Genomic DNA, 21,123 nt, shown 5'->3' on the forward strand with positions numbered 1-21,123 from the left:
GCAAAAATTTAAGAGTCTGACAGTACCAAATGTTGACAAAAACGTACAGTTACACTATCTCTTAGATGATGGAAATGTAATTTGGTATAACCATCTCAGGAGAAAATTGCTAGTATTTGATAAAATAGAAGATGTGTAAAACCCCAACTCCATGCACTGTTTCTCCCAAGTTGTTTTTCAAATGCTGATTGTGACCAATTTTTCATTGGTCAAGAAATTAATTGATTTCTAAGTTTACTGGGTTGAGACAAACATTTTTCATGAGACTAGCCTTTTTTAATGAGATAGAATAGGATAGGATACATCAGAATGAATGCACCTAATAAAGGTAGGTATAGCTTCGTGAACATTAGTTTCTCTTATTTATAATATATCCAAAAAACATGTCTGTAATAACTGGATTTCAATGTAAAATTTATTTCTTACTGTAGACTATAGTAAAAAAGAGTCTGAAATGCCCTAGAGAAACTGTTATAAATATGCTCAAAAAGCCTGATGCTGAAAGGTTCTTTGTGTCACTCCGTAATAACAAAAAATTAGAAATGGTATGATTAGCCTAGCCAGGAATAGAAGAATGAATATTTAATTATAATCTTAAAATTATAATACCTTATAATAGTGAAAGTTAATGAACTAAAGCTAAGGTATCACATGGATAAATCTCAAGAGCATAATGTCAAAAAAGCAACTTCCACAAGACATGCACAATATCAAACCACTTATATAACACTTAAAAGCATGCAAAACAACTACTATGTATTATTTAAGGATATTTATATATGTGAAAAAGGAAACAAACATGCATGGGAATAAAAACCACCAAATTCAGAATCATGGCTACTGCTGCAAAGAACGTAGAGAATGTGATGGTGAAGGGTACAAAGGAGACCTCAACTATGTTTAAGTCATTTTATTCCCTAAGTTGAATGGTGGATATACAAATGTTGGTGATATTATTTTCTATTTTTTAATGACTGTTTGAAATTTTTTATAATTTTTTAAAGGGGAATGATGCCATATAAACTAAAAATATATTTGGTTTGAAATTTCCAAGAAAAATATTGGCAAATTTAACTACAGTACATATTTACATACATATGCACATACATACTGACAGATATACAATAACTCTTCTACATCAAAGAACATGAGAAAAAAAGGCTCAAGATGGTGAATTAGGCAGTACATTTGTTTTGTCACTTTCCCAAGGTAAAATGGGTGTGGCAATAAAAATACACTAAAATTAATAAAACCATGGAAATAGTGAAAACAAGAGAGTTACTAACAGACAAAATTTTTATGAATATGAGGAAGCTGGAAAGAGTACAGAATCTTATTGGAGATAACTCTGATTGCAGAAAACAGCGGCTCAGAGATGGCAGGAGCAATGTTGCAGGGCAAACACAGCAATGTAGCAATTCTTTCTGATAAAATGCTACCATACTCCACATTCAGATTTAGTAACTACAAAGAGCAGATGTGGACTGTGGTCAACTACAGTTACTCAAAAGTAGGTGTATGATTAAAGGTTAAAGATCAGTCTACTCAACAGCTGTCCTTAGAATATAAATAAACCCATCTGTGCCAGTTTGAAAGTATTATGTACCCCAGAAAAGCCATGTCTTAATCCTGATTCAATCTTGTGGGGGCAGCTGTTTCTTTTAATCTTGATTCAATACTGTAGGGTAGAAACTTTTTGACTTGATTATCTCCACAGAGATGTGTCCAATCCTGGGTGTGGCCTTCTAATTAGACAGAGACGTGATTCCACCCATTCCAGGTGGGTCTTGATTTACTGGAGTCCATTAAAAGAGGAGACATTTTGGAGAAAGCTCAGTGCCAACAGCAACTTCAGAGCTGACAGAACAGAGACATGGATGTTTGGATATAATTAGAGCCTAGCAGACACAGCCATGTGGCTTCCCATGAGATGTTAAGCAAGCCAGAACCTGAAGAGAGCCAAGGGAAGCCAAGAGAGAAGACTGTTGTAGTTTGCTAGCTGCCGGAATGCAATATACCAGAAATGGAACAGCTTTTAACAAGGGGAATTTAATGAGTTGCTAGTTTACAGTTCTAAGGCCGAGAAAATGCCCCAATTAAAACAAGTCTATAGAAATGTCCAATTTAAGGCATCTGGGGAAAGACACCTTGGTTCAAGAAGGCCAATGAAGTTCAACGTTTCTCTCAGCTGGAAGGGCACATGGCGAACATGATGGCATCTGCTGGCTTTCACCAGTGGCTCTACAAAAAGGGACTGTCTCCAAAATGTTTCCTCTTTTAAAGGATTCCAGCAAGCAACTCCACCTTCAGTGGGTGGAGACACACCTCCATGGAACTCATCTAATCAAAAGTTACCACCCACAATTGGGTGGGTCACATCTCCATGGGAACAATCAAAATGCTCCCACCCAGCAATATTGAATGAGGATCAAAGGGCATGGCTTTTCTGGGGTGTAGAGAGCCGCTTTCCGGGTTTGGCCTAGTGGACACGCTGCAGCCTGCTCTAGAGTTCCCCCCGCCCATCGAGTGAGCCAAGATGGCGCTCACATCCTGCTTCCGCAAATGACGCACACGCCCACCAACCCTATCTTCCAATCACCTCTGTATACGTGGCACTAACCTATTGGGTTTGGGCACAGTATATAAGAGGTTACCCGGACAGGGTGGGTGGAGACGACCCACAGGGAGCCGTGCCTGACGGCTGCATAGAGGTTGTTCCCCCGCGGGGTATTCTGTCCCGCGCGGAACCTGTAACAGAGAATGCAAGCTTAACTCCAGTAAAGGTCTGTGCTTACAACTGCTACGTGTCTTGGATCTGTGTTTCTCACCAGCGCGGATTTGTCTGCGTCTCTCTGTCTCTCCTCATTGTCTCACCCGCCGGCCGGGGACGCGCATCCTGAGCTCGCAGCGGACTTCCCGCGCTTGATCACCGCGAGAAGGTGAGTACTTCCTATTACGTGAGAGTTAAGGGCTGTGGGCGTTCAGGTAGCCCCAGTGAATCGGGAGAGCTCCCCGATTGATTAAAGTACAGTGCCGACTGCAAGCATGGGGCAGTCAGGAAGTTCACCTTTGTTAGCTCCTTTAAAGACCCTTTTGAAGCAGTGGGGTATCTCGGTTAGGAAGAGTTCCCTCCTGCGGTTCTTAGACGATGTTGCTGCTTTTGCACCTTGGTTCGCCCACTCCGGGAGCCTTAGTCTGCCTTCTTGGTTAAAACTTGGTAATGACATAGAACGGGCGCGCCGGACGGGCCTTTGTATGGACCCGATCCTGGTCCCTATCTGGGAAACCGTCCGTGCTTGCCCTGAGGCGGAGAATGCTGCAGGCCTAAGTCCGTCTTCCGCCCTGCTGCAGGCACGGCACGCGCTCCAAGAAACTCAGTCAGTTTCGTCTGCAGACGGCTCCTGTAAGAGTGAGCCGCCAACTTGCAAGCCGCCAGAGTCAGACGTTAGTTCGGACGACTCTGACTCGGAGTCAGATAGTAATGAGACCGAGGGTGCAGACGCGCCTCCGCTGATCGATTGGGGGAGGCCCCCTGTCTCACCCACGCAGCCTTCCGCCCCGCCAGCGTCTGCTGCAGGGGCGCGGCGGCTTCCGGTGAATGGTTTTGGTGATCTCGCCAAAAACCCTCACCACGGGCTCCCTCTGGTGGCCGAATCAGGTAATTACAGTGGCTGCTCTCCAACTTCTAAGTGCTTGTTAAAAGGAATGGGATATGTCCCCGGCAAAGGCTTAGGAGCCTCATTGCAGGGGCGCGCAAGGCCTATACAAGCTGTCTCCAATTCTGATAGACTAGGCCTGGGTTTTTCCTAGGGGCCACTGAGGGGAGACTCCCACCCACACCTATAAAACTAAAGTGGAAGACCAGTACCCCGGTGTGGGTGCCTCAGTGGCCCTTACCAAAAGAAAAGCTGTCAGCATTGCATACTCTAGTGTCTATACAGCTAAAAGAGAGCCATATCATTCCCTCCACATCGCCTTGGAACACACCCGTATTTGTCATAAAAAAAAAAATCAGGCAGATGGAGATTGTTACATGATTTAAGAGCCATTAATAATTGCATGGAGTCCTTAGGACCTGTTCAGATGGGGTTGCCCCTTCTCTCAGCTCTGCCAGAGCATTGGTCTATTTTCATCTTAGACATCAAAGACTTACTAAAGAAACAGAAAGGGGGAATAGGTCACGGCCTGTCCCCGAAGGCTCAACTGTCTGTAGCCTTATTTACATATAATTTTTTAAATGAAAATGCACTAGGAATGACACCTGCTCTTCAGCACACTACTCCGAGTCCTCCACATAGAGGTCTAGTCCGTTGGAAGGATGTCCTGTCAGGACAATGGCAAGGCCCTGACCCAGTGCTCAGCTGGGCCAGAGGCTCTGTTTGTGTTTTTCCCCAGGAGCCAGGACGTCAACCAGTGTGGGTTCCGGAAAGACTGGTGAGAACCGTGACATCGCCCGAGGAGGCCACGGAGCTGTTGCCTAAAAAACCAACAAGCCTTCAACCTGAACCATCAGATCAGGCCTCCAACTCTGCTGATGACGGCGGCGACTGACGAGATAGCAACGAAAGCGCCGGTCACCCTTCGATTGTTTAGAAGGGGGACCAGTTTTAATAACCCCCGTTGCCTTCGACCTTTCCAAACTGGGCGAGACTGTACAAAGTCTGTGGAACCGAGTCACCTCATGGTTCTCTTGGCCCAATTTGACTACTTGGATTCTCGTGGCAGTGGGACTATTAGTGGGCTTAGTCACTGTTAAATGTTTGTTAGAACGCTTGTTCCAGACACAGCAGCAACTACGTGTTTCTACCATGTTAGCTATGTTTTCCCAGTCAAATGTGGGTGTGCGTCCCTCCTCGATAGATAGCCCGTCTGAATCACCTGGGGCAAAGCTCTTGTCAGCAAGGTTTGTTGCAGGCTCCCTGGCCACTACCCGTGTTTAGCTAGGCACCAGAGGCTGTTAATTTTGCGCGCCTAGCCGCCTCGACGGTGGAGCTGCGGCCGCAGTCCTGGCCAGACTGGGCTTGGCTCTAGCCATTGCACCGAGGCCTCCGCAGCGTTTCCTATGCCCTGGCTGTCGCTCTCATAATCCCCGCTTGACCCAGTTGCGAGGCGAAGCACTGCAGGGAGGAGTCACGTGGTATCCAGTTCACGGACTCTCCGGTCTCTATATGAGGTGAGCATTCTGGTCGGTGCCAGAGGCTCCGTCGTGTGATGACGCGAGCCTAGTCCAGACTCCCCAAAGCACCAAACTATGTTGTGAGCCACTCAGGCCCACGGGAGCACCATCATCAATAGAGACACTGGGTACAAGAATACGGTCTACGGACCATGCCTCTTATAAAAACAAAAAGGGGGAGATGTAGAGAGCCGCTTTCCGGGTTTGGCCTAGTGGACACGCTGCAGCCTGCTCTAGAGTTCCCCCCGCCCATTGAGTGAGCCAAGATGGCGCTCACATCCTGCTTCCGCAAATGACGCACACGCCCACCAACCCTATCTTCCAATCACCTCTGTATACGTGGCACTAACCTATTGGGTTTGGGCACAGTATATAAGAGGTTACCCGGACAGGGTGGGTGGAGACGACCCACAGGGAGCCGTGCCTGACGGCCGCATAGAGGTTGTTCCCCCGCGGGGTATTCTGTCCCGCGCGGAACCTGTAACAGAGAATGCAAGCTTAACTCCAGTAAAGGTCTGTGCTTACAACTGCTACGTGTCTTGGATCTGTGTTTCTCACCAGCGCGGATTTGTCTGCGTCTCTCTGTCTCTCCTCATTGTCTCACCCGCCGGCCGGGGGCTTGACGCTGAGCGAGAAGTCGCGGACACTGGGGTCCACCACAGATTCAGACCGGCACAAAGACCAACCCTGGAGAAGCAAGCTGAGGAACCCGCAGCTTGCAACAGAGCCCAGGAGTAAGGGAGCAGCAGGTGCCAGCGACATGTCTTTCCAGCTGACAGAGGTGTTCCTGACCCATCAGTCTTTCTCGAATTAAGGTATCTTTCTCTGGGGGCCTTAGCTTGAACATTCTCAGCATGAGAACTGTAAACCTGGATTGCCTTTTTAAAAGCTGCTCCATTTCTGGTATATTGCATTCTGGCAGCTTAACAAACTAATACACCACCCCATTTCCATCCCACTCCCACCCCTGCCATATGCATATACACTCACACACACACACGTATAGAGATGCTGACTGCAGAAACCCTCAGCTGAAGCTTCACAATCTATTTTTTACACAGAAGGGAACATTTATCAAGGGAGGGTAAAGAGTGTGGGTGTTTTTATCTTTGAAGATGATTAATAACTGCTACAATAGAACCAGCAAGAAAAGTTTCACCCTGGACATAAGAAACTAAAGTCTTTCCAATCCCAAAAGTAAAGTCTTATGGTTAAAAAGGCCTATTCAACCACACAGGAGATCCAAGCCAGTACCTTAATACAGTCCTTCACTTAAGGATTACCAGACATTGGGAAAATCAAAACAATGAAAGGGAAAAAAGCAAAAGAATAAATACAATAACTGACACTGGAGAAAAGTAGAGATAATGAAAAATATATCTTGGATCCTTATACAGTATATTCCCAATTCCCCAAAATTGATATGCATGACACTTTTTATTAAATCTTTGTAATATAGAAATTAATACAATTTCTTTTTCCATAAAATAATTACTGCTGCCTAAGCTATAACAGCAATGAATAGACATAATACTCAATAGGAAATTCAGTAAGCAATTTCCTGGATAAGCACTTTCTGAGTGAAAGCCAAAATATAGACAGAAATCTGCTGGGGCCAATAGATTTCTGTTCCCCATTCCACCAAAGCTTTTTGGATTCTTACCAGACCCAGTGTCCTGAGGACAGACTGAGCCCTGAGCAGTTCCTGAAGATTCAGAAACATAACAGATTAACCCAATCTGGATGTCTTTTAAAATAAACAGACCAGTTCCAATGTTTAAATCCAATTTGGAGAGGGCCTGACAGAATTTAGAGGTCCTGGAATAAATCCATGTCTTGGAGAAAATTCTGAAATTATCCCAACCTCTTGGAAGACATATGCATTACTGAGCTCAGATTTCCTGGAAAAACTTCAAAATTAAACCAATCTATATATAAGGTTTAGGGATATGTGAACTACTTAACAGTGTACTTAATTCATTACGAAGGAACTCAATGTCTTGAAAGAATTAAGAGTTATATTGTGCCTTTAAAAGTGCTTAAATGGCACGCAGGGAGGACCCAATGCAGCTTTTGCTACAGCTGTTAAACAAAGAAAAGTTGTTAAAAGAACAAATAACGCTTTTATAAATCATTAGAAGCCTTGTTGGTCTGTATCCTATCATACAACTGAGGAGCTATATTTCTAGTACTCTTTACACATACACAAGTACAAAATACTTGTCAGTCTAAAGTTAGGAAAAACTATACATCTAACGAAATTTGTCTTCAGCGTTCCAGAGTCCCCTTTCTGTAGTTTTGCCACCACAATGTTAACTCAGATTCTCCTCCTTACATGTCAGATCTCTATCATCTTCATGTCTTTTTTCAGAGTCAGCAAGCCAAAAAGGACCCTAGAGGTAAGCTAACCCAATTCTCCCATTTCAGAGACAAGCAAAATAAGGTCCAGAGAGTTAAAGTGATTTCTCCAAGGTCATACAGTTAATGACAGGTGAAACTGAGATAAGAATGAGGCCTCTGAGTCCCTGTGCAAGGCTCTTCCTACTACATGAAGTTGCCTCTATAAAAACTACTAAAAATCTGATATTTACCATGTCTTCACAACTTCAACCTCTCTCCTCTGTGCCTTTTCCCTCTTGGTGTAACAATTCCTTAACTTTCAGTCACCAATAACCTTCTTTCTTATAAACTCTATGAGCAGGACAAAACAGGAAAGGATCCAGTATTCATATACACAAGCTAGTTCATTGATTGATAATACTTTAGTTCTGTTTCTAATTTTATATTTATCCTTTAAAATAACAAACACATTAACATTTCCTAAATCAAAATATTATAAAGCTGAATAAATTATATCCATGATCTAAATTTAGAAGTAAACCTAAATGACCTTAGAGTCTTACTTTTCATAAAGCAATGATATAACATTTATTTCACTTTCCTTAAAATAAAAGCCAGAAGATACATATCTATTCCATTTTAATACTCACCACAAAAGTGATTTGATTATGTCGCAAGTTAAGTTCAGTTAGCGAGTCAAGTCCATTAAGATTATCAACATGACTTAAAAGGTTCCTTGCAAGATTCAAAACTCTCAAATCACATAAATGACTGACATTTTCAATTAAGGTGATCTGTTGAAAACAATGGTGAGGAATGATTAATGGGGATAAATTTCAGATATGCATGTTTTGAATACCCAAAAAATAAAAATATTCAAAGTCACTAGATTCAGTGACATGTCAATATAAAGACATTAAAAAATCTATTTCCAATTTCCTATGTTGTACATATGACAGATAATATGAAGTCATTAAATTTGTGAAAATTAACTCAAGGGACATTTAAACATTTGACGATGATGAATATTTGAAGTAAATTTTCTCAAATAATCAATTAGCACATCATTTGGGGCCTCTTCTAAGTACCCAACATTGTGCCAGGCCCCGTGAAGTCTGCAAGAAATGTATAACTACCTGCTAAATAGAAACCTGCTGTGACCCAAAGGCATAACTCACAATGTTTTGATCAAGCAAGTCTGCGCTCTGTGATAAAAGGGAAGGAAAAGGAATAATTCCAAGTTGCTCTTCTTAGTTCCGTTTACACTTCATAATCCTGAGAGTAGTTCAGATTTGGACTGGAAAAGATCCAGTGAAGGGGGGGAGGATTTTTTTTTTTTTAATTAACGGAAGGGTTTAAGAGAGGAGAGGGACAATGTTTAGTCATGGTGCAATATGGTAGACATTAACTGTTGAGAACAAGAGAACTTGAATCATATAGTATGTGCTTGTATATAAGCATTGAACTGTAGCAGAGGAGTTTGAGTTGTATTCTAAGGTGAGGAGAAATAAAAGCTACAACATCATGAAGTGAACAGAGTGCAACACAATTTTAGGCCCCACCAGTTTGTCTGTCTGTTTGTTTTGTATGCTGTATGGCAGGGGTCACATTTCATTTTATTTCCATGTGCGTATCCCCTTATTACAGCACCATTTGTGATTGTTTTGTTTGTTTGGTTTTTGTTTGTTTGCTTGCTTGTTTGTTTTGGGAAGTGCATGCACCAGGAATCGAACCCAGGCCTCCCACATGGCAGGTGGAAATTCTATCACTGAACAAACCTCGCACACCACCCCCTGACCAATTTCATTTTTTATTTTTATTTTTTTTGTATACTATATGGCAGGGTCACATTTCATTATTTTTTCATGTGAGTATCCTGTTATTGCAGCACCATTTGTCGAATTTTTTAGTTTGTTTTTTGTTTGGTTTTGCTTGTTCGTTTGTTTTTTGGGAAGTGCATGGAGTGGGAATAGAACCTGGGCCTCCCACATGGCAGGCAAGAATTCTACCACTGAACTACCCTTGCACCCCGTCCCCTACCAGTTTTAATATAGCAAGCTTAGTACAATAAGATGAATTTCTGCATGACACATAAGTAGGGGTCCTTGTGAGGGAATTCATCAACCTCTTAAAAGAATCTATTTAATTAACAATGGAGTCACATACATAATACTTATTTCTGAAGATTTAAAAAATGAATTCTATCATTGGAGATTAATGAGATTATCTGTATGGCCATCACAGTATTATTTGAAACTTTTTTATCTTAAATTGGCTTTTATAAAAATTAGCACAATACCATAAGAGAATTAATACTAGAAAGCAGAAGCTCCTATAAGAACTCTTTGTTAGATTTATAATGTTGTCATTCGGACCTTCACTAACTTTGAACAAACATCATCTAGATTCCAGAAGAGGAACCTAAGTATGCATAATGTAAATTCAAAAATATACAAAGGTAACTGACCATGTTTTAAAACTTGTTCTAAGATTTTTAGTTTAATGAGAAACGAATCTAAATTACATAAAAACTGGAAAAGAAGAAACAAGATTATAAGTATTTGCAGATTGACAGAATGTAAAAGAAGACACGGAGAAAAACATTTTTAAAATTAAATAAGTGATAGAGTTTTTTGTTGTGGTAAAATATGTGTAAAATAGAACTTCCCATTTTAACCATTATTAAGCATACAATTCAGTGGCATTAATTTATATTCACAATGTTGTTCAACCATCACCACAATTTCCAAAATTTTTCATCACCCCAAACAGAAACTATAACCATTAAGCAATAACTCCTGATTCTCCCCCTCTCCCTGGTAATCTCTAATCTACTTTCTGTCCCAATTAATTTGTTCATTCTAGATATTTCATATAAATGAAATTGTATGTCTCGCTTATTTCACTCAGCATAATGTTTTCCAGGTTCATCTATGGTATGGCATGTTTCAGAACTTCATTCTTTTTTGATTGAATAATATTCCACTATATGTGCATGCCACATTTGTTTATCCATTCATCTGTTGATGGACACTTGGTGTCCTTATGGCTATTATGAATAATGGTGCTATGAACATATTCATACAAGGAACTGTTTGAGTCCCTGTTTACAATTCTTTTGGATAGATAGATAGATAGATAGATAGATACATACATACATACATACACACACACACACACACACACATACACACACACTTATGAGCAGAATTGTTGAGTCATACGGCCACTTTACATGTTTAACTCTTTGAGAAATTTCCAAACTGTTTTATAGTGATAAAATTTTAAATGTATAGAATCAGTAAAAAGCAAAATAGGCACTTAGAAAAAGTTTTACATATATAAATTTGTATCTGAAATTTATCTGAATAAATATATATATAGTTTCTGAAATATATATTTTATTGTATACATATATTTTATAAAATATATATTTTATATTATATATACATTTATAAAATATACAATATACAATATAGTATATTTTGTATATTTTTACATATATAAAAGTCTAAACTTCCCTGAGCTCAAGAAAGATACAGATTTATAGATTGAAGGGGTACAATTGGTTTTATCACCTACCTAGAATGTCTTCCCTCTTCTGTTAATAGTCCTGGGCATTTTTTTTTTTTAAGAAAACTACCCTTCTACAATTCAGTATGATCATGGTGGGCCTTACAATGAGAATGCATTTGGCAACTCTGAAAGGAAACACTGCTAATTCTAGTACATAGGATCAATCTATAATTAAAAAAAAAAAAAAAAAAAAAAAAAAAGGAACACTATGGATAGTGCCCTTGCTTCTTAGTTTATAATCAAGCCAGAATCATGTGTAACATCTCTGAGGAATAAAGTCTGTTACTGGTTGCAGCTATGACAAAGTCACACACGCAGAGCAGCTGATAGAAGATTCCAGCAAAGGATAGCATAAGGTGAAAGCATGGTTCTTTATTGGTTAACAAACTTCAAAGCAAGAAGAGATGATGTGAATATTGGAAAGCCCAACGAGTTTTTCTGGTCACACTGATCAGAAAAAGCATCCCACGATAGGCTTCAGGGCTTCTTAACACAGCTAGGAAAATGGAATACTCCCACATTGTTCTGTGTGTATAACAGTAACCCAGACAGATCTGCCTGAATAAAGACAAACTCCCTAACTAGCAGTACTTAAAAGGCAAATGTCTGCTTTCAGGCAAGCAATCACACAGTAAATGCCAGCTCTCACTGAAGGAAAAGATGTCACTAAAAGAAAAGATAGTTCTTGAAACATATCTGTGTCCATATTAAAGCAAACATTCACCAAGAGAACAAAGGCTGGTAGATCAACACAAAATCTAGTTAGAAGTTGAGAGTCAATCTCCCTGTCCCCTCTGAAATCCCCACTACTCATATAGAATCAATTACTAAATCTTCATGTTTCTACCAAAAGTTAGAAACATGATCTTTCTTAGAAATAAGATGTCTATCAAAAGATACTTAAAAAAATATATTATCCCCTTCATTTTAAAGTTCAGGTTTAAAATGAACCTGAATTGCCACTAGTTAAAGTGTTCTAAATTTCCAGTTTCACCTCCTCCATCTCCTTCAATTTCCCAGTATATTTTCTGAACACCATCATCATTCCTAAAAATGTTTACCCATCCATAAGCCAATTACATTTAATTTCACAATGATAAATATAGCATTTTTATTTCTAATAGAAGTAAATTCAAAACACAACATTCATCCAATTTTCTTTTACTATCTTATGCTAATTTTTTAGAATAGCCCATCGTTTCATGTTTAGTCTATCTTCTGACTTTTTTTAAGAACCTAAGACTTCCTAAGATTGTCTTCACTTTGAAGTATTCCAAATTTTTACTTACTTTAGATATTTTGAAACAAGACCCATATTTTCATTTAAAACATTCTTCTTATAGGAGCAGAACATTGAAAAATAATTTATATGGTACAAAGGTTTAATAATGGGAATATCACAAACATATGTGGAAATTATAAGACATGTAAAACATATCAACTAATGATGGGGCATTTTTCCATTAACATGATAGTCGGTTGATAAATAAAGCCTACACACAATATACAGGATCAAATGCCACACTGCTCAATGATCAAGTGCTCTGGAAGATCTTGAGTAATATCCATGAATTTCTAAAGGTATATGAAGAGATGAAAAACTACATAAATATATTTATTATTTCTCACTTATACATTTTTCAATAAACTTAAGAAAAATATTGCTACCATAAAATATTTTACTTGTAGTTATGAATAGTTGTAAAAACAAGAAAATTTCTTAACATAGCATACAAAGTCCTCCAGGATATATCCTTTGCCTAGCTCTCGATCCTCATCTCTCATCATTCCTCCACATGTGCTATATTTTCCAGCTGTAAAATGTACTTACCATGATGTTTTAAGTCTCACTGCTTTGCTCATTACTTTTGCTGACAATTTCCCTTCTCCCTCCTCCAATGTATAACTGGGTAATTTCCCCTCTAACAAACTGACACCAACTACCCTGCAGAGCTGGACAATTGCCAGGCTACCAACACACCTCCCACTACATGCACTTACACATAAAGACACATACAATAGGACTGGGACTAGATTAGAACACAGAAATGTGTTCTATCCAGTTCTACGAAGGTTTTTATGAATTTCATTAGCATTTGGCCAAAATTTTTGGGTTTAATACCTGTGAGAAAGCAAATGAAGTTTGCAAGCAGCAATAGCAGATCTGATACCTCAACAGGCAGGGACTCCTAGATCACCCCTGAAAGCAGGCTTACCATCTCGGGAGAGGCTTTACCTTCTCTATGAGTCCTTCCTGGTATTATGTTTCTATTTATATATAAAGATTTCATATTTAAAAGATTAAAAGTTAGATGGAAAAGAAAAGGTCTATAAAACAGCCAAGACACTTTTGACAGAGAATAAGGAAGGGAATATAACAAATGAGATGTAGAAATTAAGACAGGCACATATAGGGATAGACATATTGACTGACTGAACAGAACAGGGAGTCCAAAAACAAACCCCCACATATAAAACTTTTATATATGACAGAGGTGGATGGCAGTATAGCTGAAGCTCTCTGTCCTCAGAGTAATGAACAGTTTTTTAAGCAAACACGCTCACAAAATTCAGTATCAAAAGACACCATAATGAAAGCAAGAAGTCATGTTATATCCTGAGAGAAGAGATTTATAACATGAATAAGCAACAAAGGATATTAGTATCAAAAATATATAAAGAATTTCACAAATTAAGGAAAAGATAAATAATCTATTAGAAAAATGGGAAAAGCCATAATCAGGAATTTCAGAGGAGAAACTTATGTCTAATAAACATATTAAAAGATGCTCAACCTCACGATAGTAATTAGGGAAAATAAATCAAAACCTCTAGGAGATATTACTTTATACCAATTCAACTGACAAAAAGTAAGAAGCCTGACAATACCAAATGTTGAAGAGGCTGTAAATCAATAGAATTTATTTTGTCTTACTGATGGGAATATAAACTGGTACAACCACTTTGGAAAACAATTTGACATTCATTATCTTTTAAAGTTAAACATTTGAATATACTATGAACCATCAATTTAGCTCCTAAATACTCTAGAGAAAATATGAACTATTCAAAACAGAAGACAGGAGACATGCACAAGAATGTTCTTAGTAGTACAATCAATAATAGCCAAAAAAAAGAAAGAAAGAGAAAGAAAATAAACCAAATGTCCATCACGAAGAAACTGGAGAAAAAAAAGTTCTGGTTCAGTCATACGATGAAACATAGAATAGTGAAAACGAATAAATTGCAGCTACTTGATTAAGTGAATCTTACTAACATAATATTGTGTTCAAAAAACAAACACTAGATGACAATATATATACAATACCTTTTTAAAAAATTAAAAGAATAATGCTGCACAATATATTATTTAGACACACGTATATATGATAAAACCAACTAAAAAACAACAAAAGAATGATTAAAATATGAACTCCAAATACTAGTAATCTGTGGCTAAGAAGTAGACAGATAGAATAAAGGAAGAATACCTAAGTAGAAAAAGTAACTAGTAATATTCTAATTCTGGGGTTAGGTAATGTACATTTTAAAATTAAACTAGTAAAAGACCAAATAAGAAACAAAATTGTCAATAAGTATAAGGATTCCAAATGATTTAATAAGTTTTAGCTGTCATTTACTGCTGAGGCTTAAAACTTTTTTTTTTTACATGGGTAGACACTAGGAATCAAACCTGAGTCTCCTGCATGGCAGGTGAGAATTCTGCCACTGAGTTATCTTTGCACTGCCCAGGGCTTAAAACTTTTATAATATCAAATTTTCTGAAATTTTTTTTCCAAAAAATTAAGAAAAGACTGCAGTACCTGGTTTCCATGAAGGTCTAAAACGTCTAAGCTTTTTAGATTCTCCAGGTTTGAGATCTTCTTAATTCTGAAAATCAGAATAAGTAGAGTAGAAATACAGATTATACATCTATCTGTGCATCACAATATGCTAAGGTATTACTCATTTTAATTTATGCTCATTTTATATCTATTTTTTAAATACACCATATTGCCCATTGATTCAATTAAAATTCTAGGATATAAGCCCACATAGGGGTGGGAATGGGTGGGGGAGTTTACCAAAGATAGCATAAAAGCCTACATTTGAAAAACAGTAATTCTACTTCTAAGGTCAGGATAAAACATTTATTTAAAATTATTCCCTTCACCTAAGAATACAATCCAAATACCTTACCTGGGCTTATGAGGCATTAAAAACCATCTAGCTGTTGACTCTTTCTCTAGCCTTATCACCTACCACTGGCTCACTTACTCACTCTGCTCCAGCCACAGAGCTTTTTCGCTGTGTCTCTCACCTCTTGACAAATTCATTTTTGCCTTGGAGTGTTTACTCTTGATGTTCCTTCTTCCTTAATGTTCTCCCAGATTTTCATATTGTTCACACCCTCACATTATTCAGGTCTCTCAGCTCAAATGTCTTCTCAGAGAAGCCTTTCCAGATGACCCTACATAAAATAGCTCTTCCTTCCTGCCCCCATTACTTTCTCTTTACCCTGCTTTAACTGACTCAACAGCATTTATTATTTCCTAAAGGTGTATTCTGTATGTGTTTACCTTTTCATGATCTCTCCCTAAACCAAAATGTGGACTTTTTTCAGAGGGCAGAAAGTTTAATATATTCTCTACTATATCCCCAGCACCCATAATACTGCCTGGCACTGAGTAGGCGCGTAATAAATATGTACTTAACAAATGAAGGAAATATTAAATGGATGATTTTTATGTACAAGGTATTCATAACAGGATTATTTATAACAGAGACAAATTAGAAACCACCTAAATGTTTTCTACTGGACCTATTCAGTTTCTGAAATATTTCATATTTACTTGGAACATTTGATTTGCTATCTTGTGAGAAACTAGAAGTTTGCTAAAAAATGTTAAAATACAGAATTTTTATCTCTAAAATGCTCCTCTTATATATCTTAACTGTTAAGGCCTAACCATCTGTTGCCCTCATTTCTATCATCAATACCTACTCTACCTGTTCAAATCTCTCATTCCAAGTGCCTCCAACTAGACTCCTCTAACAAAATAAAACAAAACAAAACAAACACTTGCCTTTTATTATTTTCTGTCCTATACATCACACTTTCTTTTTTTCACTGTTTTTTACTTTTTATTTTGAAATAATCTTCAACTTACTGAGAAATTAATAAAGATTTCATTATGCCTTGTTGTCATATAAGGGTAAAAAAGTTAACGTTTTAGTCTTTTCTTTATGTATTAGTTTGCTAAATTTGAGGACAATATACCAGAAATGGGTGGCTTTTAGCAACGGAATTCATTAGTTTACAAGCTTATAGTTCTGAGGCTGTGAAAATATCCAAATCAAGGCATCAATAGGCAATCTGGTGACCACTTGAAGCATGCCTCAACTGAAATAACCTATCAATAGGTCCCATCTACAACAGGTCTACACTCATAAGGAATGGATTAGCTCATAATATGATATTTGCTGGTATATATAGCTCCAAATCTTCACAATCTCCCAATCTCTCTTCACCTATTTTTTCTGAACGCTTTCTTCTGAACTTTCTAAGCAAGTTGCAAAACTGATAACATATGCCAAATGTTAGTTTGTCCCTCAAATCAAGGACACTTTGCTACATTAAAAAAAAAATCGCCCATTAAATTTAAAGAAAAAAAGTTAACACAGATACATCACTATCATTCATTCAGGTTTCACCTCCATTCAAGTTTCACCAATTGTCCCAGTTACAGCCTTTACAACAGAAGCACTCAGCTCACAATGGGACATTGCATTTAGTTGTCATGTCTCTTTAGAATCTTTCAATCAGGAAAGGTTTCTGCCTTTCCTTGATTTTGAGGAAGTGAGGCACTTGTGAGGGATGTGCCTCAGTGCGGGTTTCTCTAATGTTTCCATGTGATTAGACAGATGCATGCATCTTTGTCAGGAACATCACTGCCAGGATGCAAAGTTCTTCCTTGTATATCATATTGGGGGTGGGGTGGGGGTGCCTAGTGTCCATTTTGTCCTACTACCAGTGGTGGTAACTTGATCCTTTGGCTAAAATGTAGTCTGCCAGGCTTCTTCATGGAGTTATCTTTTCATTTTTGTTAAGATAAGTATTTTTCATGGACATATTTGAGACTATCTAAATACCCTGTTTCTTCTCAAATTCCCCCCACTAGTTTTAGAATGCATTGATAATGCTTGACTGAGATGATTATTACCATAATGTACACAAAATATTATTTTCTAACTCAGTCATGCCTTTGCATTAGTTAATGAGCATTCTATTGTAAGACAGAGCGTGCCCTTTTCTCTTATTTATTATTTACGTATATCAGTGTGACTGCAAACATTCCTATTACTATTGTTAGCTATTTCGATGGTCTTAATATCCTTGATTTGGTTGGTTACTGGGCGTACCTTGAAGATGTTCCTGTATCTTTCTGTTATCATCATTGACCACTTCTTTAACTTATGTGTGGTGACTTCCAGGCTCACATTTTACTCTCATTGCCTTGATTCACCCATTTCTTCAGGAAGGTCTGTTTCCTTCTTAGGACTAATGGCAATGACAGTATCATAATTAAAGTATATATTTTTTAATTCTGGTAGGTATTTCATCTGGAAGGATTTCTTGATTCAAAGAAGGCCCATGGGTCTGGAACACCTCTGTCAGCTGGGAAGGCACATGGTTGGCATCTGCTGGGGTCTATAGCTTCTTATTTCAAAGAGCTTCCCTAGGGCCATTTTCTTTCTTCATCTTCAAAGATCTCTAGCTGTGTGAGCTCTGTCTCCTCTGAAGCTTTTTCCAAAATGGTTCCCTGTTACAGGGCTCCAGGAAGCAGGGGATATCACTTGAATCATCTTACAGAGGATCTCACAAGTGCAATGTGAATGCTATGGCCTGAGTAGTTCCAGAGCTGTGGGCACCTCTTCTGAGGGTCCTGCAGGAATCCCGCTTTCTTCTAATACCATTATTCAGATAATGACAAAGTAAGGATTAAAGTGTTCCTCACTATTTATTTCTGTGTCATTGTTCATTGCCTCAAAAAATCCTTTCCACCTTCCTACATGTTCCCAGAAACAGAGTTATCCCTTGAAATTTCATTTATATGCTAATCACCCTGTAAACCTATTGCAAGTTTTAATTTCACTAATTTATATCTCTACTCATCCTGAGCCATTCTACATCATTGCCAAATTCAGAACTACATTACCATAAAACAATTCAATCTAATTTAATTTATAAAAACATTGACTGTACATCCACCATGTATCACCACAGTTTAGATGTAGTTTCTTCCTTTCTCCCTTATGCCCTCATCCTTCTAATCAACGCCATCATACTGGCAGAATGTGCTCTTCTAGACAGCATTCTAGCCTTGAACACCCCTATCTCATTCATCCAAACCACTGATATCCTTTCAGACTCAGTGGAATCCTTCAATACCCTTCATCTAAAACTGGGCATATAACACTAGCTTGTCTATCACTTAAATCTTTCAAAAAGCCAGCTAGTAACAAAAACAGAGGGGAAAACAGACAAAAGTTTTATTCCTCTGCCTGATCTTCTCTTGAGACACCTTATACAGTTGGTGAAAGATATCGTATCCTAGTAATATGGTTCAGGATGAATTGTTAACAGCTATTTTCTTTATGTGAAAAATAAAGTTAAAAAATGACACACACACACACACACACACACACACACACACACACACACCACATACAAAGATGGAAGAGTACAAAGAAGAAGAGATTATATTGCATTTTTGTTATAGCACTATGACAAGGACATAGTAGAAGAAGGGCTATTAGGTCCCTTGCAGTTAGAAGAGCAAAGAGACCTTAAATAACAATAGAAGGTCAGACATATTGGTGGTTTCCAGACACAAAATTATTAAAAATCAAAAGGTTATTTCTGAGAAGCCAGAGAGGCTAAAAAGTAGAAGTAGGAAGAGAGAGCAGATGAAGAAATGATTTAAGATTGCAGGAACCAGGAGCAACTCTTAGATATGGTTTAAAACCTGAGAAGATTAAAAATATCACTGGAAAATATTTTATTCACTCATGGACCAAAAGGTGAGCATTAAAGCAATGGTACTAAAGAATAGATGTAAGCTAGATAAACAAATCAATAACTCAGGACTAATAAAGAAACCTCTGAGGAGAGAGAACAGGGAACATCTAGAAGAGAATCCCTTAAAATGTATAAAAAGTTAACTTCTCTGTTGTGTTTGTTTGCAAACTGCAGGAATGCCATATACCAGAACTTTAAAAGGCTTTTAAAAGGGGGAATTTAATAAGTTACAAGTTTACAGTTCTAAGCCTATGAAAATGTCCAAACTAAGGCATCCTGGTAAAAATACCTTAATTTAAGATTAAGATGTGTCAGGAACTCATCTATCATCTGGGTAGTCACATGGATGGCATCTGCTGGTCCCTTACTCCTGGGCTCCATTGCTTTCAGCCTCTTTCCTGTGGGGGTTCCTCACTTCGCTTCTCTGGAGCTGGCTTTCAATCGCTTGGATTCCCTTGGCTCTCTCCAGTTTCTGGTTTGCTTAACATCTCATGGCAACATCTGCTGGGCTCCAAGTATCTACAAGCATTTGTGTCTCTGATCTCAAAGTGTCAGCATCTATGTCAGCTCTGTTCTGAAGCTTCTGTCTGCTCTGTCATTTCTGACTCTCTCCAAAATGTTTCCTCTCTTGAAGAACTCCAGTAAACTAATCAAGACACACCCAGAATAGGTGGGATCACATTTCCATCTAATCAAAAGATCATACCCACAACTGGGTGTGTCACATCTCCTTGGAGACAATCCAATCAAAAGTTTCTACCTACAGTATTGAATCAACATTAGGAGATCAGGCTGCCCTTACAAGATCGAATTAGGATTAAAACATGGCTTTTCTGGGGTACATAAATCATTCAAACTGGCACACTGTTTACTCAGAGAACCACTGGTGCACCTACTGTATAGTTTGTATGTATCTAATCATACAGAAGTCACTTTACCCATCCAGGCCCATTTTTTAATCTGTAAAAAGGGACAGACCTCACCTCTGGGATTACTGCATGCTCTCGTACTTCCAAATTCCTCCACATTTCTTCATACCACCACAGTGTTTGTAGTTTAATACTTGAATTAATTCCAGGTGATCAACCATACTGATGGAAATTTTCAGAGAAACTACAGACAACAGACAAGAGCCTAAAACTCTGGGCCTTGGAAAAAATATCTTATCAATGAGTAATGAGAATCATGAGGTAATCCAAGACCTATGCTATAGGAAAACAGATAAAAGAGGTGAGTGGCATGACAAGATGGATGAGCCTTGAGGACATAATGGTGAAATAAGCCAGACACAAAAGGATAGATACTATATGATTCCACTTTTATGACCATGGAAAAGGTAAAATCAGAACCTTTTAATGCACAATATATGGGACTTAGAGATACATAGAAGCTAGAGATGGGTTAATGGTTAGTCAATGAAGTTGAACTTCAATGTAAGAGAATAGATAGAAATGAAGGTGGTTCTCTAGTGGATCTATAAGTAATATTACCATACTGAAGATGAGCAAGATTGAAAGGTGTTGTATAGACCTACATGTCCTGCTGATTAACACTACAAATATAAATTTGTTCTTGCAAAAACTATTTCAAAGGTATGATTCGTGTACAAAGAGTCTTTAAATCCAGGATACAGGGGAAAACTGCTATTGCATGCTATGGGCTATGTTTAAAAGAAAAACATCAGCACTACCACAGCAACAGCAGAGGTAAATAATGGGGGGAGGGACAAGACTTAAGAGGAGGTTTACATTGCCTATTTGGCGAGGGTGTGTTTATTGGTTTTCTTTCTCTTGGGAACAATGAAATTATCTAAAACTGAGAATGTTGATGGACTATGGACTTTGGGCACTATACATGATCCCTAATGAATGCAGGTAGCTGAAAGATGCACTGACTAAGAAGTGATTGGTGAACAATGGTATATATTTAGGAACAAATGTTGTGCTGC

At 38.3% G+C, this 21,123-nt stretch overlaps 1 protein-coding gene across 6 annotated transcripts in view; it reads right to left on the minus strand.

The window, feature by feature from the left end:
* Positions 1-21,123, minus strand: part of LRRC49 (leucine rich repeat containing 49) — a 232,375-nt gene that overhangs the window by 189,386 nt on the left and 21,866 nt on the right. For all 6 annotated transcript variants that reach the window (XM_077123900.1, XM_077123902.1, XM_077123899.1 and 3 more), the window contains 2 exons: positions 14,917-14,983; positions 8,167-8,310 (listed from right to left, as the gene is read on the minus strand). In XM_077123900.1, the coding sequence (XP_076980015.1) occupies positions 8,167-8,310; positions 14,917-14,983 (211 nt within the window). The remainder of the gene's footprint in view (positions 1-8,166; positions 8,311-14,916; positions 14,984-21,123) is intronic.

This window comes from Tamandua tetradactyla, chromosome 12 (genome assembly GCF_023851605.1).
Source record: "Tamandua tetradactyla isolate mTamTet1 chromosome 12, mTamTet1.pri, whole genome shotgun sequence".
Taxonomy (NCBI): Eukaryota; Metazoa; Chordata; class Mammalia; order Pilosa; family Myrmecophagidae; genus Tamandua; species Tamandua tetradactyla.